At 42.5% G+C, this 24,816-nt stretch overlaps 2 protein-coding genes across 3 annotated transcripts; both read left to right on the top strand.

Moving 5' to 3' along the window:
• Positions 1-177: 177 nt before the first annotated feature.
• Positions 178-24,307, top strand: dapk2b (death-associated protein kinase 2b). Of its 2 annotated transcripts, none has more exons than XM_033634408.2 (12): positions 178-317; positions 929-1,086; positions 11,064-11,285; positions 13,124-13,262; positions 14,800-14,929; positions 15,041-15,089; positions 15,182-15,208; positions 15,306-15,458; positions 18,281-18,326; positions 21,119-21,208; positions 21,303-21,383; positions 23,019-24,307. In XM_033634408.2, exons 2-12 carry the CDS (start codon positions 1,010-1,012, stop codon positions 23,094-23,096), a joined length of 1,092 nt encoding a protein of 363 aa, XP_033490299.1. In that variant the 5' UTR covers positions 178-317; positions 929-1,009; the 3' UTR covers positions 23,097-24,307. The 2 variants fall into 2 exon arrangements, with proteins under 2 accessions (XP_033490299.1, XP_033490297.1); XM_033634406.2 differs by having other exon boundaries at positions 926-1,086.
• LOC144463465 (death-associated protein kinase 3-like) lies at positions 18,870-19,845 on the top strand. Its single transcript, XM_078167872.1, has one exon. It carries the CDS (start codon positions 19,010-19,012, stop codon positions 19,694-19,696), a length of 687 nt encoding a protein of 228 aa, XP_078023998.1. The 5' UTR covers positions 18,870-19,009; the 3' UTR covers positions 19,697-19,845.
• Positions 24,308-24,816: the final 509 nt, after the last annotated feature.

Below are 24,816 nucleotides of genomic sequence, written 5' to 3'. Positions count from 1 at the left end.
AAAAAAACAAAAAAAAAAAAACAAAATGGCTGTAGTAATCCTCAGTTCCTAAAACGCTTGCTCAGAATAAACAGTCGTGTCTGTCATCTTTATTGATAGCCTGCCTCTCTCATGTATGCAGTTTCATAATAGAGCCATGAGGGGGAGGGACTTGTGCAGACACAAAAGCCTGATGGTGCAGCCACTAGTGACAGAAAACAACAGAGAGGCTAAAGGAGCAGTTTTGTGCCAGAAGTGCAGGCATGAGGAGAACAGACCGGGTGTAGGAGACCTGGGAACTGATGCAAGTTTATCGTCAACTCTGCGTTTGACAGAAGGTAAGACATACGGTTTGGTTTCAGTCAGTTTGTGGAGCCACTTGAAGTGAGACATGAAACTCAGATAGGAAGTCTGTAGTATTTCAGGGGATTTTTTTGTGTTCACATTTTTGTATGTGCGTAAATATTCACTCTTACAGTGTATTATTAATCACTGTTCTCTCTTATGTTTCTGTTAAATTGAAATTCATAGCAGTAAATGTTATTTTTAATCCTTAGAAAGCATATGTTGCAGCTGTCAGCCTGTTTGTCAGACAAAATGTTTCAAAACAGGAGCAAATTTCACATATCCTGCCCCAATTACCCCAAAAGCTCATTTTTAATCCCCTTACAATCACAACTTAACGCTGTTATTCTGCCCAGCTTGGCACCGTTCTGTGAGTTGCACTTGTTAAAGTTTAAAGCCAATAATCTGTACTTAGACAATTGAAAGACAGACTAAGTGTACTTTTTTGTAATTTCATTTGGATGTCAGCTAGCATTCAGGCTTTCTCAACAGGCAGGTGAAAGTAGGTAAAGCTCTGAGATGGAATGCTTTACAGCAAGTTGTAACGTGAACATTTTCATCACTGCTGTCAGAAATCTTGAGGAACACCTCTTTGTATCAGCAGGGTTGGACTCGTGGAGAAAGGGAAGAAGAGCACTGGATAGACGGGCTTAAGTGGTGCACATCAAAGAGACAAACTACATCAATGAAGACACCCGGCATGGCGGTGTTCAAGCAACAGAATGTGGATGATTTCTATGAAATTGGAGAAGAGCTGGGAAGGTGAGTATTTCTCAAAGGTGAACAGTAGGAGATGTTTCATTCCACTCCTTGGGAAATGATCCTCCTCACTTTGTGTGAGTCAGTGTGTGATTCAGCTCGCCCCTGCATGCCTTTTGACACAGTGGTCCTCATGTGTACGTATGCAAACAGCTGGTCCTGTTAAAGCTTGAAATGGGGAGTGTCGCTGTGTTGAAGTAGGTTGAAGTTTACAGTGAGAGATAAAGTTTGAAGAGTAAACACACTCAGAGAAAACAAGCTCTGTTTGGACATGATGTGTCCAACCCAGGAAAGAGAATAAAATGTATTTTGTAAGAGCTGCTACTGGGTGGTGGATCAATGTGTTGAAGCTGATTAGCGAGGCCAAATGTCGAGGAAACTGTGTCCCATGGGGAAATAGGTTAAAGGAAGTTTGTAGGGTGCAGTGTGGATTGAGGAAGCTACTAATCCACTCTGCACGGAAGGACAGCCTTGGCTTGTGAACCACTCGCTAACAGATTGACAGGGTGTGAAAGTTACGTGTCTGACCTCTAAACTTTCACTACTCATCAAAATGGACAGTAAGTCCTCATTTTTGCGGGTCATTTACTGAACAGTTGCTCTGACACACCCTGACAGCACACACCAAGACCTGCTGTGGGTGCTTCAGCTGCATTTACAGGTCTGTGGAGGAGGAGTTTTGTGTCCAACATTCACACTTTCGTTGATATCTTATTATTAATATCATAGAATAATTAAATGAATCTGCAAATGAAAAAAAATAATCTTACTGGGATAATAAGGCAATTTGCTCAAATATTAAAGGATGGCATCTCTAAATAAGGTACTCCTCTTTATAAATTGCAACTAATGCTTTATTAATAGCTAATGAATCATTTATTAATGCTTTATAGATCAATTATAGGTCATTATTATAGGTCATTTTCTTACACTGTGGGAAAGCGCTGCTGAATGCAACATGTATAACCTTTATCTATTGGTGTCTTTGTCTTAAAGTCTTTTTTAATGAGTTATCACAATTTATGATTGCAGATTGTTTTCCATTGTAGGTGCTCTTCTGATTAATTAAAGGATTACTATACTTGTAAAATGATAATTTGTAAATCAATTACTCACCCCGTGTTATGTTGAATTCACAAAGATAACTGTTTTATTCTCATACCTTTATGGTGAACGAAGAATCCAAAAACTGAGAAAATTCTTAATGAACTGAAGTAAAAGAGGGGCAGCGTTTAACAACAACAAAATTATATAAAACATCTTTTTACAAACTCTTACACAACTTGTGCAGTTTAATCCAAGTCTCATTTATCCAGTCATATGCTCAGTACTTTCCAAACACATGCATTTTTGCTAAAACCTTATGATTAAAAACACTTCACGAACAAGTAGTGCCCCTTATTATGTTGTGTACGAATAAAATAATTCACCTGAGTTAATTTTGTGTAAAGTCCATGTAACAACGCGATTAGACATGAATTCCCATCAGGCACCGCAATGGACCTGATGCTAAATATGGAAATTAAGTGATGCAAGTTAAGCGGACAGTGCTGTTTCATGTCATATGCGTATTCGTGAGAGCTGAAAAATCTGAACTTTAACGACCAATTTGCACCGTGATAGCTAATCAGCATTGAGATCCTCCAGGGATGTATGACACCAAGGACATGGGGGTGTCAGTTCATTCATCAGTTCAACGATTTCACAAGCGTATGATGTTGAAGTTATTCATGCGTATGAAGTGAGTCAATGCAAAATATTCTAGTGTTCAAACTTGTGTGAGTGATGCAACGCGAAAATTTGCTCGCGTTTGCTGTGAATAGCACATTACGCACTTGCATTATAACTCTGCTTGTGCACTCTACTGAGCAGAGTTCTAATGCAAACACGTTTTTAAATACTACGGTTTTAGCAAACATGCATGTTTTTGGTAAGTACTGAACATACGACTGGATAAATGAGACTTAGATTATACTGCACAAGTTGTGTAAGAGTTAGTAACAGATGTTTTGCTTTTATAAAACACGGCTGCCCCTTTATTTCAATTCATCAAGAATTTTCTCTATTTTTGGATTCTTCACTGTGGAGGTGTGTGAGAAACACAAAGTCTTTGTCATGAATTCAACATAACACTGGGTGAGTAATCAATGTACAAATAGTCATTGTGTTGGAGAGCTAACAGGAAAAATAAAGTGTCATACTGGCCAAAAGAGTGCCTCGTTGGAGAGTGTTGCCAGTAAGTTAAAGTAGAAATGTGTTATTTAAAGAGTGACAATATCACTGAGTTGTGGTTGAGCTGAAAACATGTTAGTTGATAAGACGACTCTGCTGTGAGCTGAGCTTTGAATGTGTTCAGCACTGCTGTCATGGAAAACAGAAAGCTAATGTGGTTAAAAGCCACAGATGCCTGCAACTGAAAACAAGAAACATTTTTTTGTTCAGTTGCTAAATGTGTCTGAGAATTTTATCACCAATTCAGCAGCTGGGTGTCTTTGGTTGAACTTCTTCTAAGTTATTGTGACAACTCTGTAGTGAGGTTTGGGGGATACAGCCCACCCTGCCCACAATTTGTAACAACCTCACGGGTACAGACATCACCACCACACAATGGAACTGTTACTCAGTTGTCCTCTTGAGAGGGTGGGGAAATTTGAAGTGGGGGGCCAAAAACTGTTTGTGTGGAATTTTTAAGATGTTCTGTACTCTGTGGAACTGTTGAGCCATTTGCTTTGGGAAAGTCAATTCATCATACTGTCCCCCCTATTGACAGATTTTAATGTCATGGGGCCCCACGCACTTGTACTCAATGTTTCTTTCCATATCTGACGTGAGTTTTCTGTAAACCAATATGTAAAATAACACTTTGGTTGAGATGTGGGGCATTTACTGACCTGCATTACCATCTAAGTGATGACACTGATGATGCTATGCAGCTGCCACCGGCCCTCCCACCACACTGGTGAGAATTTAGTGAGCTGTTATACAAGTGACAGTCGAGGCAGATAGTGCACTATATGAGCTCTACCTGTCAACGGCAGGTCCAATCTTGTCCATGTTTGGTCATAATATCAAATAACTTATAACTTTAACGATACTGCGGTGGCCATAAATGAAAAAATATCTCTGTTAGTCATCATCAAGCAACGACAAACATTCACAGGATGCACGGTTGGATAGGAAGTGCTATTGTCTGTGCATGCCTGTACAAAGATAAATAGCTTGTAAACTTCCTCCTGATTTTGAAAACCGTAAATATCGCCCTCACATCAAAGTGGAGTTTGTGTTTTGTGATTTTAACCCCACTATTGGTGGCATAGCGCTAAAGATAGCAGTGTCGGTCCATATGTCAGTCTGCCATTTGGTCCAGACTGAAACATCTTGACTATTGGATTTCAGTTTTTCCCAGAATCTATGTTTGCCGATATGTTTTTCGCTTGCCTGTGTCCTTATGTATCAGTCTGTGTCCTCTCCCTAAATTCATAAGTTTTTATGGGTCCGTAAACGCAGCGCAGGCAGAACTCTCCATAAGTTAATGCTTTTCCTCTGCAGCAGTTTGAGTTTGAGTCGCAGGATCAGATCAATAGATGAGAGGTGCAGCTGCTTATAGACCAAAATAAACAAATAAATACAAATAAATTAATGTGTAGGAAACCCTGAAATGTATACAGACCATGGATGTGTTAAGATACCTGGATACAGCATTGAAGGCGGGACCCCGTTCATTCCTATGAAAGCTCCTCAGTGGTGCATAAAGCCAAAAAAAGCTCTATTTTGGCAGTATGTTATTACCTGGATGATCAACGCTGCTTCCGCATCATTGGGTCCATAGAGCAAGCATACTAGAGACTTCTGCCAGACGAGCCAGCTATGTTTTAGCGCTCCACTAAACTGAATGGGGATAAAATGATTTAAACTTGCAGCTGTTCCAGACGTTCCACTTACCAAATGGATTAAATCCTGATAGTGGAACGAGTCACATAGCGGGGGTTGTGATGCTCACTAAAATGCATCCACTTACAGATGTCTCTTCCCCAGTGTTAGTCTCTGGGAAAAAGTCTTTTTCGGCCTCATGGCATCATGTGACAGACCCAGGAGTTGTAATTCCACCGGATGGCCACTATGAAACATTGGCTTTAAAGCCCGGCGCACTTCCTGGAGGCCTAATTAAGACAGTCATGGTCCTCAGAGGATGAATCCTACTGCGTTTGGTGGTCCTCTGACTTTGTCTCTAGCACCACCATCAGGTCAGGGTTTGGTGTCTGTGCTCTATAACTTTAAGGTGTTGACTGAAATTACCCAGTACCAAGTAGTATCAAAACATCTTCAGTCACACAATACCTGCATTTGATCCTTTTTGTGCCATGGGTCTGATCCGGGACTGTCCCCACTCCCCACGGATTAACAAACTTTCTGTTGCAGCAGTCTCAGGAGTCACTCTCCTCCCAGCAAAAGGTCAGTTCAATGTCTGCATGCTTAGCATGAGCTAACACAGCAGCAGTGGCTAACATCTAACACTGAGCTATTAAGCGTTCCCAACAGATCCCCACTGACACAGAAATGTTGCGACTGTCGTTAAACCCATTAATAACGTCAGCTGTGTGATGCTAACAGTTAGCTCTGTTACTATGTGAGTGTGGCTGCCTGGGATGGAGCTCACACTCCCACAGCAGCAGCTAATATTACAACCCATGTAGTCTGTGGTGTGAAGTCGAGCACGTTGTATTTGGTAGAGCTGGCAGTTCAGCGTGCCCAGATGCCATCAAGGCGTTAAAACTGCACACCACTCCATTCACATTAAAGGGATCGGGTAAAGTACTCTATTGGTATCTATTACTTTAAGAGTAGTTACCAATTGTTACTGGTATTGCAGATTCTTTAACGATACCAAGCACTAATCAGGTCAGAATTTTCAAATAAGATTCCTACCAACAAATACCTGCAAAACTAACAGCATTCGCATCTAACTGAACGTAGCGTTTAGTGCTTGGCAGCATGACAAACTAAGATGATGAAAATGCTAACACCGCTTTCCCTAACCTCACAGAGCTGCTAGCATGTCTATAGCCTTTTGTTATTTTACTGCTCAAAAGTCTAGTTCCAACTGAGTGCAGGAACACTAAAAAGGTCACATCACACAACACGTTATCCAAATTGTCTGTGCAACATTTGTAATTTCTATAAATACTACGCACATAATTGCAGAAGGAAATAAATTAGAGAAATCAGTTTGCAGAAGTGAGTTGTCTGTGGAGAGGATGCAGGAAGGGCAGCCATGCACACTTGAAACCGCAACCTTCACACACCAGATGCGTCAAAGTGAAAAGAGCTGACAGTCGTGAGGCAGACAGGTGCTGCTGGTGACCACAGCAAAGCGCTAGAATTTCTCCAAAGGGATTTACTGTACACGATGTATCTATAGCACCGACAGTAGGCATGTGTGTACAAGAAGCTGGACAAGAATGCGTGTTGTCAGCTCTGAGGGACATTCCTGCTGTTGAGTGGGGAAAAAAATGTGTTTATTCAGTGCAGCCTGGCGGAGGGAACTCCACGTTGACCTCTCTGACATTCCTAGAGGTCCCATTTTGACAGAGGTCACCCGTTACTGTCAGCAGATGCTCATACAGCCCTGTTGCTCAACAGATACATTGTTGACATTGGACCACTTCAAAACAAGTGGGAATCTAGAGTATGCTGACCACTTCACGGGCATAAATGTTTAGATATTTAATGTCAATAGCAGATTAAGGGTTTTCAAGCATTTGCTGCACTAGATAATGCAAGGGAAATTAAATTTTCTACACTGATGAGTCATATTTAGAAGTTTGAGCTGCTTCTCCTTCCCATCTGAGATCATAGATGGTAGGGGCGGTTAGGGACAGGGCTTGGTCAATTATGAATCTGTCTGTCTTTGTCACGCCGCCCCAGAGGTTCAGCTGAGAAATGTGTTTAAATATTGGGCCGGCGCCACTTGTCCGAGCATTCCTCCAACCTTGGCTGTGGATAATGACCTTCAGCTGTTGGAAGTGGAAAGTCTGTGGGGAGATGGTACTTTCAGCCCCACTGGCCGGCTTAGAGCTAAGACAGCCGGCACGCCTGGCCCGCTGTGGAATACCACTCCCAGCATCACTGCTCTCACTGCTGTTACCCTGCACCTCGTAACAACACCAAAGTAAAGCCCTTGGACTGACATTTGTGTTGTGTACTTTCTCACGTTTACAACACCACAAGTAGCCGTTCTCTTCGGTCTTATTTTAACAGGCAAATTAAGGACATTGTTGCTGCTCCTGCTTTGCAACAGTTCCTCCCTTGGGGTGCTTGATGTTTGCTGTTTGCAAGGGGAATTCATTGAACGAAGTACCCTCCTCCTCAGTTCACACATTATCACAGTCATCTCTAACAGGGTCAGCCTTTCAGGGATGTCTCAGGGGTGGAAATGTCCTGTGAACAGCACAGATAGAGGGGGCATTTCAGATTCCACGCCGCTGCTTTGCTTCAGTACCCCACCCACCCTGTTTGTATTTTTTTCTTTCCAACATGTATGTGACTCTTTGAAGACCATTGTTACGACATATATGCCCCCTCCCTTTCTCTCTTTCTAACCTGCATTTTCTGTTGGAACATGTTCACACTGACATCTGATCTCGTCAGTGCTTTTGTTGCACTGATAGGAATACATTAACTTGATAATAACCCCCCTAGAGCTTTGTGGTTGGAGTAGGTATGTCTTCAGAACCTGTAAACTATACTCAATTTATAGTACTGTGTATTTGTGACACTTGTAATCTAGTTTTTATTTTCAGACTGTTTCAGAAATGCTCATTTGGGTATTTGAGACCATAGTTTCCAGTGTTGCAGAACTCGATTGCATAATATTTGGTGTTCTATCAAACACTCTGTCCTCTCCAGTGTAATAGTCATTAAAGATCTGGGTTGTGTAATGAAAGTACACCCCAGCAGTGGCACTCCCAGAAATTTTTCATTGGGGTGGCCAGACGAGGCCGCTGAAAATCTTGGGCTGGCACACCAAAACCAAAAGACATAACTGAATATAAGGAATTTCTTATGCTGAATGAATCACTTATGTTGATGTCTATAGGCTAGTTGAAAACTATGTCAATATGGCGATTTAAGGAATCACATACTGATATACTTGGGTTTCTTATTTTACAGTTAATACTAATTATCTGACTAATACCGGTACAGTTAATATTTGGAGTGCCACAATAATCCTGTCTTAATAGCCCCATTTCTACTGAGCAGCATGGTACAGTTCAGTAAGGTATGCTTTTTTTCCGTTTCAACTGTGGAAAGTAGTGGATGGTACCAATGGAACTGTTTCGTACCGTCCCCATTTTTGGTCACCAAAAAATGGTCAACAGTGGATGGTCACACTGCTCAAGGCTGAGTTGTGGCTGGTTTTGATTTTTGATTTTGGTTTTTGGTTATTTTATTAGTAAACTGTAACTATAAAATGAAAGGATGTTTTGCTGCCTTTTGCAGCAGCTGTAGTCTTGAGAAAAATAATTTACTGGGCCGACTGCTGGCAACTTTTAAGGTGGAACGTTTACTTGTAATGTTGCTCAATGTGTAAATCCATCAGCACACTTTAAATTTCAATGTGACAACTTTGACCATTCCATTAGTTTTCACTGGATGACACAGACATTTAGTAACGAGTGGATCTTTGGATTATGTGAACTGAGAACAGAGGGGGAAAAAAAGTGTCGTTCCTGTGGGCTGTGGCCTGTGGGCAACATGAAACCCCTGAGCTTGCCTGAGATGGATTAAATGCACAAACCCACTACTTTTAAACATCCCACTCTCACTGCAGCTTGTTTTATTTTGTTCTGGAAATGTAGGCGTGCAACTCTGTTCTGTGGATGATAAACAAGGTGCAGACTGATAAAGGAGGAAATATAGTGAGTGCTGGACAGAGCAGTGAGTGACAACAACCCTGCCCACATTTAAGAGTACTGTTTGGTGGAAATGCTAAGTGGACCTAGGGTGTAGGTACCATACTGAAAGTGTTTGGTGGAACCGGGGCTTATGTGTTATGTTCATGTTAGGTAGCTTCACTTTTAAGTTGTTAACTGATTCTAAAGAACTAAACATTTACTGGGAACAAACCTTCTCAAGTTTAGGGGAGACTTGTGGGTGCCCATAGAACCCATTTTTATTCAGATATCTTGAGGTCAAGGGACCCCTTTGAAAATTACAATGCCAGTTAATCTCACACCCAGCCTAAATTTAAAGCGTTTCACAAGATACCACTGCCACCTTTGTGCTAGCTTGAAAATCGACCACGCAACAGCCTCTTAAAGACAGTAATATTAGCCTCAAATTATTTTCGCTAGGGATGGCAGCAGTTGTATCAATTGTATCTTGAGGGCACTACTGCACCCCAGTAACTGATGTTATTTTTGAGCAAGTCCTAGCTGAATGTCCTCAGTGGCGCAGCTCCCAGATGTGTTTGTAGGACTGCACAGGACAGGGTGTGCCTCCATAAGAGCAAACTGGCTCAACCTTCCCACACTAATGCGGTTAAGGAAAGGTTACTCTTGTATTTAATCCATTTATTTGTTTTGGGATGAGCTGGAGCTGTTTTCGTGTCTACGCTCTTTGAAAGTACAAAGCGTAAACTGCTGTGTGAAATGAGCGTCGCAGGAGCACAATGTGTATGCATACGTTTTTGGACAGGCTTTATCCAGCAGCTCTAGCTCAGCAGGCTTTTTCATTCTCCTCAGCAGCAGCAGCAGCAGCAGCAGAGATGTGGCAGGTGGAGAAGGAGCCTGTGAGCCAGGCTATTCTTAGCCCACTAGACACCATGATGATAGTGGACACAGACTGGACAGCCTCTCACAGCCACCCTGGAATCTTTGTGCGGACAGTTATGTCCAAAACATATGCCTGCCAGTCATTATCTGTGTCCTCTCTATGTGTGTTCTTTCACAATGTCTAAAAATACAACTTGTCTATGTTGCATTGGAATATTCAGTAAATTCTTGTGTCCACAGACCTTAATATGTTTTGTCCAATCACAAGTCACTATTCTCTATGCATACTTGACTGAAAGTCTTTGTCTCGGGAATAATAGTGTTCATCTTTCCCACTCAGAAACTTTTTGCCAACTCTGCCACCACACTCGCCCTCGTGTCCTCCTGTGGCCTGTTACTGGGGGATAAGTGACTGAGAGGCTTGTTTTCAGAGTCTGAATGTATAGAGTGGGCCAGTCAGCCCACAGCAGCAGGAAGCGTGTAAAGCAGCTGGAGTGGCAGCAGGCTAAGATTACAAGTGCTAGTCTGATGATAAAGCCATGGAGACTCACCACATATATTTAACTGGGCGACAGCGCTGGAAAATGCCTTCACACTTCTCAATCAGTCTGTCAGTGGGTCAATTATAAGTAAAATGACTGTGTAGTCATGTCAGGGGAGAGTGGCAATAACGTTTACCAAGTTTACTGGTGGAGTCATCCCTGTCTTTTAAGATGAAATGCCCATTTTATGTTGGTGTAGCTCAGGGTTTAAATTCATAAACTAGATTCCATAATCACGTGTCCACAGGCCGTAGCATGCAATACAAGAACGCAGTGAAAAATGAAACAATAATCCACTGAGAGCTGGTCTCCAAGCCACACCTCTGTTGTGAAATATTCAGAGTTTCTGGGATTTTTTCAGTGGACTGATCACTTGAGGATGGCTAGAAATTTGGCAGGAAGGTCGCTGGTGTGGGAGGACAGCAACTCTGTCCACACTGCCGGCCAGTCTGATTGTTCCCTGTCTGGCCGGGAAACAGGAAGTGATGTACTATACCTCAATATTTCAGCTGGTTTTGACACAGTGGCTTCCTCCCTGGGGTCTGTCTTCACCAGCAGCTATATCCTGTTATTAATTGTTGAGAATTGTTGAAATTTTTCTGTCATGAAAAATGATACCTATATCACACTCAGCAGTGTCTTTTTTCTTCTTTTCTGTCCGCAGTGGTCAGTTTGCAATTGTCAAACGCTGTATAGAGAAGAGCACAGGTGTCGAATATGCAGCAAAGTTCATCAAGAAGCGGCAGAGTCGAGCCAGCAGACGTGGCGTTAGAAGAGAGGAGATTGAGAGGGAAGTGGACATCCTGCAGCAGCTCCAGCACAACAACATTGTATCGCTACATGATGTGTACGAGAACCGCACAGATGTGGTGCTCATCCTTGAACTGTGAGTCAACAATGCATCACAACATACATTCATTCATTTTCTGTAAGCGCTTATCCTGTTAGGGGGGGCTGGAGCCTATCCCAGCTGACATTGGGCGAGAGGCGAGGTACACCCTGGACAGGTCGCCAGACTATCACAGGGCTGACACATAGAGACAGACAACCATTCACACTCACATTCACACCTACGGACAATTTAGAGTCACCAATTAACCTGCATGTCTTTGGACTGTGGGAGGAAGCTGGAGTACCCGGAGAAAACTCACGCTGACACGGGGAGAACATGCAAACTGCACACAGAAGGGCTCCCCCACCCTGGGGTTTGAACCATCCACCCGCGATTAGAACCAGGAACCTTCTTGCTGTGAGGCAACAATGATAACCACTGCACCACCGTGCCACCCGCATCACCACATCCGTAAAAAAAAAAAAAAGTTAATGCTTGCCAAACTAAACTGACATTATACCTTTAAACATCCGAACATCCCCACAGAATCCTTTTTGTCCATGTTCATGTCCATGTGAGATTATTTCTCTGCACACAGATTGTTTGTTTAATCTGTGTTTGCCAAAAAACATTTGCCAGGATCATGTCCCCGGATGTCTCTCACAGAGTCAAAAGGCTTGTGTTGCCTCAGAGTTAGGGCCCCATTTGGGTCCAGCAAGTGCCTGGTAACATGGCGAGTATAATTAGTCCTAAATGAAAGCTCAGTCGAATCAAAGCAGGGGTGAACTGACTGACAGAACAGTTCCTGTTAGATGCAGGATGAGACAGTGTGTGTTATTCAGTCTGTTATGTTTTCTTTGTATGAATATAAAAGAACATCATGTTTATGTGCTGCCAGCTGGACAAAGGATGCATTGTACCTTTTTCAACAGCGATTCAGGTATTTTATTTTAAAAAGGTGGAGAACTACAGTGATTTTTAAGTAGGGCAAACAAAAATATCTAAGGCATCCTGAACCAGCGCATCCAAATCCTGAGCACTCACTTTAGATAAAGCTCAAGAGAGTCCTTGTATCAGATTATCTGAGTGAGTGATTGAGTGTCCTTGTGGATGTGTATTACTCATGTTGTGGGGACATAAATCTGTTTACACATTGTGGGGACTTTTTTCCTTATAGGGACTTGCTTAGTGGGGACTTGCTTTCCTTATGGGAACAAATGCAAGTCCCTATAACATAAATCATTACTTTGTTGGGTGAGGACTTGGGTTAAGGTTCTGGCAAGGTTAGGATTAGGGTAAGGGATCATTTATGCTCAACGTTAGATATAGAGATGGACGGAGCCTTCTGTCCGTACTCTGTACATTTTGTCTGTGTTTGTGCACGTTTTCTGGAAGCTAATGGATATGAACGTAACAGATCAGTACCCCCAGAGATCATGCGTAGTTCAAGCATGATTCGACCATAAGAGACGACAAAGAAATTTAAATAAAGGGTGGAACAGAGGGAATCTGTAATAGATAATAAGATGTAGTCATATATAGTTAAAGTATTGAAAAGAATTCTCCTTCCACATGTTCGGTATGTATATAATGGCCATGCAGACCATTGCCATCCACAACACTGCCTATGGGTACAATATTACAATCTCCTCTTCTGTGGCCTTGTTTGTTGTTGTGTGAAACTTTTGACTCTGCCCTCTCATGCCATCATAAAGGACGCATGGATGAACAAGGGCAGTGATGTTTACAACGTTTACAGTAAGATGGACGTATCTATTTCCATATGTGAAGGGAGCAATGAGCTTTAAGTCTCCAGGAAATTAATGTATGTCAATGTCATGTTCTTTGAAGTGATGGAAACATGACTGTGTGTGTCTGTGTGTGTGTTACAGGGTGTCTGGAGGAGAGCTATTTGATTTCTTGGCTCAGAAGGAGTCTCTCAGTGAAGAGGAGGCCACTCGGTTTATCAAACAGATCCTAGATGGAGTCCAGTACCTCCACTCCAAGAGGATCGCACACTTTGATCTGAAGGTACAATGTGCTCCATCTTTGCATCGTATGTAACCTATACTAGTCCCGTGATGAAGATGAGTTATTTACTCCCACAGCTACTTAACTGTCCACACCGCAGGATCGAGCGGGACTTAACGTCAAATATATATAGCAGGTGTCTAATGTATGTGCCGGTAGAGTCTCGGCATTCTGAATCACACATCCTTCCTGTTTTCCGTGGCTGAGGTCCAGACTCTCAGATACAGACACCACAAGGTTATCTCCTCACTTTCAGAGAGCAGCGTCGCCCACGCTGCTGATAGTCACTGTCCTGTTTTTCTGCAGCTGCAGCTCCTCCTCTTCACTTTTAATGCTCTTTGTGTGGCAATTGAGGGAAAAAAACACTCCGTGAAGGGCTCGATTCAAACCTGCCTGAGGCCATGACCTTCAGTTCATAATGACGGATCTGTGCACTCATTTGTATTTGCAGATTCTGTGAAATCAGGGCTAATGTTCAGTCTAGGAAAATGTTGAAACTGTCTGTCCAGTCAGCGCCGATGTTGCAGAGCTTGTGACCTTTATATTGATTTATAGCAGTCCAAAGCTATACAGTTGCTGTGGCAATCTCATGAACGAACAAGCTGTGTCTTGTCTATGCAGGAATGGTCAGTCACTGTTTGTAAACAATATCGCCAGCGAAAGTAAAAGTAAAGCCAACATCAGATTCAATTTTCATGGCTTCCTCTTGGTTGCACGCTGCTTACGGTCTGGCACCTAGTCACTATTGTAAAGTCTCAACCTCACCTGTGCACTGTGTCCAGGATCGTCCCAAGCACAACAACCTAAGAAGTAAATAAGATAATATAGGCAGAGGGCAGAGTCTCTGCAGATAAACACACCACCACGCACTTCTACTGGGTCATGAGCGATGATTAAGATAGATTACTTTTGTCTTATTAGGAAACCTCTGTATAATATACCCTGACTCCTCGCAAAAACCAAAGTGTAAAACAACAAATACCTGTTTTACAAGAAGTTATGTACTGAACTATTTCCTAGGTATTTCTTGGTTGGGACCACGAACTTCCTGTAGTGGTTCCAACCATGAAACAGTTTGGCACATAACACCTGTAAACATCAGTTTGTCTCTTTTACAGTATTGCTGTTGTAGGAATTGAATAAACACAACATGTTGTAGTTAGTTAACCTCAGAGGGGCCAAAGATTGTGTTACTCGTAGCTGTTTGTGCTAAACTTAAGTAAATTAGCCAGCTGGGAGGCTTAATTTCTTAGCGTACAAACATGAGACTCTTATCAATCTTCTCTTTGCCAACTCTCAGCAAGAAAGTGAACAAGTAAAATGTCCAAGTTGCTCAACTCTCCCTTTAAGTATTTCATTGTTTCACGCTAACAAGTACGACTGTAATCGTTGCAATGTTTTTCTTTAACGCTTGCGCAAAAGGCAGCTTTACCCAGGTAAATTATTTTACTCAGTGTTGTTTATGAATTACCCAATCTTGGTATTAGTTGAAATCTGCTGACAAATGTGCCTCTGTTTTGTTGTTTTTGCACTTCAGCCTGAAAACATAATGCTGCTGGACAGGAATGTTCCTCTACCCCGCATCAAACTCATAGACTTTGGACTTGCACACAAAATAGAAGCCGGGGCAGATTTCAAAAACATTTTTGGAACCCCTGAATTTGTCGGTAAGTGTTTTTTATACGAGATGTGTTTGCGGTGTAGGGCATTTTAAGAGGATGCTCGGTGTTTGGCCTGTCGCTGTTAGTGATGCAGGAGTGTGTGCTGTCTATTTTCAGCTCCAGAGATAGTCAACTATGAGCAACTGGGATTGGAGGCAGACATGTGGTAAGAGCTTTTAATTACCTCTGACTCTGCTGCCTTCCACACAGCAGGCTGCAGTGCATAACTTTGGATTAACCTTGTGCTGTTTTTCACAGGAGCATTGGAGTCATCACATACATACTGTAAGTTGGGATGATTCATGATTATGATTAAGGCATCTTAATGTACCAGAGGAGATTATCAAGGATGGACTAAGTGAGAGTGTGAATGTTGTTTCAGCTTGAGCGGCGCGTCACCTTTCCTGGGCGACACGAAGCAGGAAACGCTGGGAAACATCTCGGCGATGGACTATGATTTCGATGAAGAGCTCTTCAGTAATACAAGCGAGCTGGCCAAGAGCTTCATCAGACAGCTCCTGGTGAAGGACACGAGGTAAAAGAGCGGACAAACAGCTGAAGGTCAAAGCTCAAGTCTGAGGACTCCAATACAGTATTAGAGGTTGCGCTGTAATAAATCCAGAGTGCACATATTAGACAGACCTGATCCAAATGAGAATAAAGGCCAGCCAGTTCACAGAAATCTAGAGCAAGGATTAAGGCACATTTGCTCTTGGTAAACAATGCAATACACATAATAAAATAAGTTAAATAAACATTATTTACACAGCAAACTAATCACAAAAAAGCACCGTGTTTCTTTCTTTGTGCCATGCGAATTTGTTCTTGTTGCTAAAAGTGGAAATAGACAAGTTGTATGCTTTAACTTATCATTATGAAATAAATGTTGGTTAACTAAGGGTGCAGGGACCCCCTGGAGTCCTTGAGGGAGTTCCAGGGTGTCCCCAGAAAAATGGGGAATATTTATTTTCACTCAAAAGTTGCTGTAGAAGGCATCCGTTTCGGATGTTATCAGCCCATTAAATGGCCGTTATCTGGGGTTATAAGCCTCATAGATTTGGGTCAGCATGGATCTGCTGCACCTACTGTTCAGAAGGCAGTTATTAGCCAATTTAAAGGGCCAGTGTGTAATATTTGGCATGGTTTATTGTCAGTCTGAATCTGAATCTGAATATTCTACCCATTAATATGTTTATACAAGTGTATGGTCGCTATAAAATAAAGTTCATTTGGTTTTCGTAGCCTTATAATTATGCTTTTAGATATATATATATATCAAGGGCCTTGCTTTAGAGAGGTCGCCATCTTACACTGCCATGTATGTAAGGCAGCCCGAGCGGACAATCCAGCCAGCCAGAGAACGCGTTTCGCGTGTATAAATGAACCAACGAAGATAGCGGAAGGAAGGAAAAAGGAGGAGGAAACAGCAGAGAGTGTTAGTAGTTCGTCGATAGAGAGTAGTGAAAAGTTTTTTTAGTTATAAAGTTTGCGAATGGACCACACTTACCACGCAACAGGAGAGAATGAACCCGAACCGTCGTCTGCGAGGAAAAGAAAACACAACTTCACTCCTTGTGATGCACTCTCTGCGGCCCTTTTCCTCCTGGTGATATATCTCCCCAGCGATGGTAGCACCGAATCCCATTCTGTGCATTCAGCCTCTCTTCTCGCCCGCTCAGCATCAAACACATGGAGTTCCTCATCTGTATGCTCCGGCTCAAACAGGTATGGCTCTGGGTCTGTGTCCGCTACAAGAAACTCTTCAAAATCGCGTTCAAAGTCGTCCATTGCAGCTACTATAGTCCAGAGATATTGCTAGACTAAATAAACAGCTGAGCACTGTTTACCGACTACGCTGTCAGTCAGTGTGCGGGCTGGAGATTGAGCAGAGAGGGGAGAGGGGTCGGTCCCCACTTAGTATCGTAAACGAGTATGTGTGTAAAGTTATGAAGTGTGTCTGTTACGCTAGAAGAGTCAGAGTTTGGGATGGAGTGGAGTGTTACCGGAGTTTCTGGAGTGCTCAAATAAACGGGCCTTTTTCCCGAACGCTCCTCTGGTCTCCTGCTCGTGAGGGATTCATTACAATATCGTAACATGGTTTAGATTTCTAAATAAACATTCACCTCATCACTAGATAGACCTACTCCTGAAAAACTCATGCGCAAGGCTTTTTGTCCCTACGAGGCCACCGTCATTTACCCGACGCGAGGGGTGAGCGAGTGAGCCCTGCTATCTAGAATTTGACCACTGATGTCACTGTTTCCAACGGTTTTCAACCCATTTTACACACTGGCCCTTTAATGACTGTTACCAGTTTGTTAGATTTCACATTCCTTAAGTTTAGGCGCCAAAATGTGTTTAGGTTTAGATAAAGGTAATGGTTGGCTGTAGTTATTGCCTTCACAATGACTTAAACCCCGGTCTGATGGGTGAAAGTCCTGTGCCATTTGCGTGTCTAGCGGGAAGTTTGATTTTATGGCCTGATAATGGCCTTCTCAACCAGATAGAAGATTTGTCAGGCCCCTACCAACCCATATCTATGATGTTTATCACCACTGATAATGGCCATTCAATGCCCTGATAACTTCAAGATTGGCTGATTCTGAATTTAAGCTTCACTTCCGCCACGGTTATCTCCTCAGCTGCAACTCATTCATATTAAACAACCCAAATCTTTTGAGTTAGAGGGCCCTGAAGCAAGATCTTATCCAACTGGGGTCTGTGACCTAATGTGTATCATTTTAAGGGTGAAAACGTAAATGGTTGAGAACTGCTGCTATGGAATCATGATACCATTGCCATATAGAGTGGTTACCTGTCACTTTGCAATTCTGTCTGCCATCCGGTGCGTTCTCCCAGGAAAATAAAGGTTTGATTTACGGTACGAGGGAAGTATGTCAGCCACTGCGCAACTAAAACAGGTAGAGGATAGTGCTTTTGTTTCCCCTGGTAGCTATCAGTAGCTATCCCCAGCTACCAAAAAGTACCAAGGTAAGTTTTTTGCAGTAACTTGCCCCAGTAGTGGAAATGACAGACAGTGAAACTACCGAAGTAACTGTGGAAAACAAAATGCAGATTGTCCTGTGTTGTTGGTAGTTACTTTGAGGGAAGCAATGTGGTTGCCATTACGACAGCAACACCAACAATAATACCACTTGGAACCGCTAGGGGGGAAACTTAAAAAGACCTCTGTTTCCACTTTAACATGTGTTTCAATTTAAATGCACCTCCAGGAAACTGGATATTCCTGTGAACCTATTCCTGAGAGATTCACTTCCTAAAGCGTGACTGCTTGCCATGCTCTGTGTTGTTCGTGTGTATTTACACAGCTGCAATTTCTTTGTGTCATCATTTTAGAAAACGGATGACCATACAGGACGCCCTCAACCATCACTGGATTAAGGTATGTGCTTGATTTATGTGTATCATGGCATGTTTTTTGTCCTCTCAGTAACTACTATCAGCCCCCACCTACATGTGAAAACATCTAACAGCTGATGTCAAAGGTAAAACACGGGTAACAGGTTTGTTTCTTATTAGAGGAAAATCCATCTTCAAATCTGGCAGAAAAAATGTTGACTTCATACTCAAAAAGTTCACACCCATTAACTTTATACATTTATGTTCTGGCCTGATGAAATAATATATCACAGTTGCTGTATATTGTTTCCATCAGTGCACCACACCCCCTCTCTGAGGAGGTTTTTATTCACTCTTAACCTATCAACACACTCAGCTACACACATCTTCTACAGCTGTGTTTTGTAGTTTTAAAACTTTGTCCACAAATCCAAATGACTGACCCGAAGCAAGATGTCACTAATTGTGTTTTTAACGGCATGGACATTTAACAGCCTGTACTGTTGAAGACGACTACTCCAACATTAGCTGCTGAGATGCATGTGAAAGGTGTTTTTGCTGTGGAGTCTTCCTCCTGTCTGGATACAAGCATGAAGCCAGGAAGCATAACACACCCAACAGGAATGTCTGCTGTTTTTGTGGCGCTCTCACCTGCCATGGCTTTCGCTGTAGGGTCACACACTAACCCTACAGTGCCACATCAGCTGGTGTTTTCAAGATGCAACAATGAGACAGCCTCTCACTCAGTGTCCCCTCCCTCCACCCTTCTGTCTGAAGTCCTGTGGCCACATGGAGGAAGATAGCGCTGCCCCTGAGGCCGAGAAGAAAGCGGAGCAGCTGAAGACGAAGCGTCTTAAGGAGTACACCATCCAGTCCCACTCCAGCATGGCCCAGAACAACACATATGCCAACTTTGAGCGTTTCGCCCACGTGGTGGAGGACGCCAGTCTGATGCAGACGGAGCTGTCGGAGGTGGCGGAAGCCCGCCACACTCTGCAGGGTGATATAGAAGCACTGCTCTCCATCTACAATGACAAGGAGGCCTGGTACAAGGAGGAGAGTGAGTCTGCGAGGAAGCAGCTGTCCCAGATCCGCTATGAGTTCCGTAAAGTGGAGTCCACGAGGAGGCTGTTGCAGGAGGACATGAAGTCTATAGATGCCACACTGGAGAGCATCAGTGGGAAGTACAGCCAGAGGCAGAGTCAGCTGGACTCTCTGAGGCAGGAGCTGAACTCTGAGCTGCAGTGGCTGCAGGATGTAATGAGCTGTCTGCATCCGGAGGGAGCCAACGGCAGCATCCACAGCGGCAGTCTGAATACGGACGTGAGGCAGGCACTGAAGGAGCTGCTGCATCAGTCCTGCAGGAGGGAACTGTGCCCCGAGGCCAAACAGCCACTCACAGAGTCCGGCTAACACACAAAGAAAGACACACCTTTATTGACTTTAAACATCTCAACATGTTTTTAAAAATTGTTGTTGTTGTTTGCATTCTACACGTTGTTGTTTTTTCAGCGACACTTTTGAATGTATATCTGTGTAGTCTTTACTTTTTCTTTCTTTCTAATTTTTCTCCTGTGAACTCTGTGGTACGATACTTAACGTAACAGTAGGAATAGGAATATGAGGAATGCACTTATTTACATTCTTGCTGATACCACTTTCATATTGTCATGGTAGATATGAAGCTACAGGCAAGAGCTTAGCGGGGAAACACATAGCTCGGCCCTATCCATATGTAAAAGCAAAAAACTGCCCTCCAGCACCTCTGAAGCTCACTGTTACATCTTGTTTGTTTAAACCATACAAAACCTGATATGAAAAACTGCAAACTGTGCTTTTATGGGGCTGTGACTCAAGGAAGTCATTAATGCAACCCCCCAGGAAAATGTCAACACCATTTTGTTCGGATTAAACAAATTAGATATAAATTAGTGAGCTGCAGAAGTACTGGTAGGCTGATTTTATAGGCTAGCTGTTTATCCCAGCTGTCATTGCTAAGCTAAGCTAACCACCTTCTGGCTGCATGTTTATATTCAGCAGACAGATATGAGAGCGTCATCTCTCATAGTAAAATAAGCATATTTCCCAAAATGTCAAAATGTTTCTTTTAAGTAGTGTCATCATGGCACAATAGTAGGAATTATTCTAATAATGAAGATAAATGTTGTGCTTACTGTGTTTCGGCCAGACGAAGACACAGGATCCAACATCAGCTCTTTTCAATGGAATGTTTTCAAAGTTCACACTTTTTAATTGATTTAGTTTTTCATTCCATTTATGTTTAAGACTGTATATTCATGTGTATATTTTGTTCACAGTAGTTATCCATTTATAAAGTTACATGTGTAGTCATTAATGTTTGTTTTTGTTTTTAGATTATTTTTCATAGATTCAAATGTGCACTTTTACAAGAAAATGAATTTATTTATTTATTTTAAAAACTTTTTCTCTTAGTTTCTTTCTTGGATATGGTTTATGAGCTGACACCATCAAAAGAACACTATCTATGAGAAGATCACATGCGTGTGAAAATGTCACCTCTTTATCAGTGTTTTAGCATCTTAGGGGATGTACACGCCCCACACTTTTTGGACTTTGATGTGCACACTGACATTTTTCACTGTCGTCTATGCACTGAAATAAATGCTCATCAGTTATTATGTTTCCCACTTACAAATTCTTGTGATTTGTGATCTTAGATTTCAATACATTTCCTGTTGTATCTCAGATTATAGTGTCAAAATTTGCCCTTAAGCATAATGTTTTTGGACTTGCTTTAAGGTCTGACAGTAGAATGACAAATACTTTCTCTGCTGTGTCATTTTGTCTCTGCAGCCTCTGAATCCCAGACAGGCCATGGTGAAAAGGCTGTCAGTGGTCAACTTGGAGAACTTTAAGAGACAGTACGCCAGACGCAGATGGAAGGTAAAGCACACTGTTTAATTATTTCCTCACAGCAGTCAAAAATTGAACTTCTGTTTGATTTTGGACTCATTGTTTGCTTTTATTTGTTCAACAGCTGACATTCAGAATTGTGGCTCTGTGCAACCACTTAACACGGATCATGAAGAAGGGTCAAAAGCTGCCTGAGCAGGACGGGGTAAGAACTCACTGTTGTAAAGCTAACAGCAATGGCTCAGTCTGGTGGAAATTTAGCATATGGACTTTCTTGCCAAGAGTTAAACGAGAAGACTGATACCACTCTCATGTCTGTGTGGTAAATATGAGGCTATAGCCAGCTGCATGTTAGCTTAGCTTAGCATAAAGACTAGAAACAGAGGGAAACAGCAAGCACAACTCTGTCCACAACTTCCAGGAGGTGAATATTTTTACCTAGGATGACGAAGGCATGACTTACTCTACTCTGCCTTACTCTGCCTCTGATTGGCTCACTCTGATGTTCTTAATCTAAACCTAACCAATCTCACTCCTCATGCCTAAACCTAACCAACCCAACTGATAAAGGCAACAAGAATTAGCTAATCAGAGGGAGGATAAGGCCCAAATCACACAGAGAGCATTTTGCAAAATGCGAGGCGCATTGCACTGCCTTTCTTTTTTGCGCCTTTTTTTTTTTTTGTTGCCAGGCAACCACCCCATCATGTCCTTACACTAACCTATCCATTTTTTCACAGAAATGAGTAGCTAATTAGGGCACAGGGGAACCGAAGATCTGTGTGGGTACCTGAGACTCTAAAAACAGACGGTGGATCACGGGGAGTACCACCAGTTGGTCCAGGAGCTTTGCCTCAATTATGGCCATTTCTAGGCATATTTTAGGATGATTCAGGGGCAGTTTGACAACCTGCTGTCTATCGTAAGACAGTATAGCTCTGGGTATCCAGCAACCACTACCACCAGTTTCTCCTCCATTGTTTACCAACTGTAAACTTGTTGTCGTGACCACCACAGAAGGCCCACCTCTCAAATCATCTGATTAGACAATGGGAAAAAAGATGATGAAAAAAGAGATGACGTGGGGAGTTTTTTCAACTCAAGGAGTTCAGAGCCCTCAAGCAAAAACGCCAGACACCTAGAGCGCAGTCACAGCGCAAAAACTGTGAGCAAAAAGCTTCATACTCATTAAAAGGCAGAGTAGGGCAGGTCATGCCTTCGCCAGTTGGAAAAAAAATGGCTTCCAGGAGCAGTGACTTGCCGGAGTCACTCCAGGAAATCACTCCTCCTGGGAAAGAAATAGTGCAGCACATAACCCCTCATAAACCCACAAATTGTAAGTTTTACACTTCAGATTTGGTACAGATTAGATAAGTAAGATATAAGGTGTCAGTTTGAAGGGGCATTCCTGACCTCTGGGGGCCCCAGACAAAGAAGCTCATCGAGACCCTGTCTTAACTAACTGTGTCCAGCTGTCATATGGTAGTTAGAGAGCCCCACTTATGGGTTTTTGGAGTAGTGGAGGTGCACTGTGTAGTGCCTTTATGCAAGGTTTAAGGGGGGTTATAGCTGTCATTGCAAAATGTGCCAATATGAGTGGCCATCAGGAGCCTGTTTGCCTCTCCTGAGGGTTTGCTGCTGTCAGTTTGTGAGCTTTGGAGATTAATTTTGTTACCTTCAGACAAAGCCAGGCTATCTGTCTCCCTCTGCTCACCGTTTCTCCCTGTTGAAAACAATAAAATGATCTTTACACTTTGTCAGCTTCTAGCACTGTCATCACCTCTCATCACACAATTAACTTCACAGCTGTTTCTCAACTCAAACTCTTTTACTATTTCAGAGGGACTGTGAAAGTGACCAAGAAGAAGAAATCTTGAAGAGGAGGCCGAGGACCAGAAAGAGAAGCAGCACTTCCTGAGAGCAGCAAGTGTGGCTGGTCGACAATGTTCCGGTTGCGAAACAGTGACTTTGCACCTTTTGTTGACGCACACTTTGCAGCTCCTGCTGGTCATAAAGAGTGCGCTTACAGTATCTGTTTGAGTGACTGCTGCAGCATTTTCACTGGTCAAGGCAACTCTGCGTGTCTCGGTGACCCAGAAAACCTGCAGATCATCTGCTGTGTGTTAGATAGTGTTCTGCCATTTCTAAATTTACTGGCATAAGAAGATATAACTGGATTATTGTTGACAGGAACTGAGTGGCCAATGTTAGCACGTCCTCATGAATGTAGGCAGCTTCCTCTTATAACTGCAGTCTTAAAAGGCCCTCAGCTGTCGTTTAACGTCCGAGTATTGATAGGGTTAGATTATTTTCTTTTTATTGTGCGGGCTGCATGTGTGGATTTACAAGAAGTGTATTGCCGTCCAAAGCACTGACAAATAAATAAGATGGTAGCAGATCTTCAAATATTTACATGTTGTTCTGTTTAACATACAGCAAACACACTGTTTACCATTCACCTCATCAGCATTAGAATAATTTGCCTGGAGCCTGTACACAATACAGAACTGCCTGTTTACTGTGTTAACACAATATGTTTTTAATTTACTCTCAATTATGTCCAGTGGGGTAATAATTGCATTTCATCTTATGCACACATGAAATACTTTATATATAAACGTGAAATAAATGTTAGAGTTCAAGTTTTTAAAGCGGTTGTTTGGTCCTGATACATTAGGCTAATGGCGTTAATATAAATAACTATAGACAGTCTAGCATTGGAATCAATCCTGCGGAAATACAGCCATCCACCACCTAAAATGAATGTAGGCCAGGGGTGTAATGGCCTCTTCTCTACTTCCTACCCCCTTGCTCAAATCACACCTATCGTCAAAGTCAGTCTTCATTTTGACCACCACCACTACACATGTGTGAAGTTTCGTTACCACATCCTTGCGACAGAAATACATATAAACATCTGTTAAAATAGTCAAAACAGCTTTTGTGGCATGTCCGCCCACAGTAGGTGTCGGTAGGATGACATTTTGCAGTGCTGACTTACTGTAACAAACACACAGACTCACAAGGTAAAAACAATACCAGCTGTTGCGACAATGTTGCGGCTGGTAAATATCAGCCAAATGTCTTAATTTCTCTGTATCTTAGCTCATTAAAAGGAGCATACACTGTTTTAAACATACATGCATCTTCTTTCCGCTCACTTGTATGTACTGTATGTATTGTAAATTTAAATTTTGTTTAATAAATTAAGGAACGTGATTGTTTTCTTTGTGAGTTTCTGTGAAGTCGAACAAACAATGACTCCATCACAATGTAAAAATCAGAACATCCCATGATTCTTGGATACACACTCACCGGCTACTTTATTAGGTACACCTGGTCAACTGCTCCTTAACACAAATAGCTAATCAGCCAATCACGTGGCGGCAACTCAATGCATTTTGGCATGTAGACATGGTCAAGACGACCTGCTGAAGTTCAAACTGAGCATCAGAATGTGGAAGAAAGGTGATTTAAGTTACTTTGAACATGGCATGGTTGTTGGTGCCAGACAGGCTGGTCTGCTGGTCTGTTGGGATCCTCACACACAACCATCTCTAGGGTTTACAGAGGATGGTCCCAAAAAGAAAAAATATCCAGTGAGCAGCAGTTCTCTGGGTGAAAATGCCTTGTTGATG

This window comes from Epinephelus lanceolatus, chromosome 5 (genome assembly GCF_041903045.1).
Source record: "Epinephelus lanceolatus isolate andai-2023 chromosome 5, ASM4190304v1, whole genome shotgun sequence".
Lineage (NCBI taxonomy): Eukaryota > Metazoa > Chordata > Actinopteri > Perciformes > Serranidae > Epinephelus > Epinephelus lanceolatus.
The sequence above is the reverse complement of the archived record's forward strand: the minus strand, read 5'-3'. Positions and strand labels throughout refer to the sequence as shown.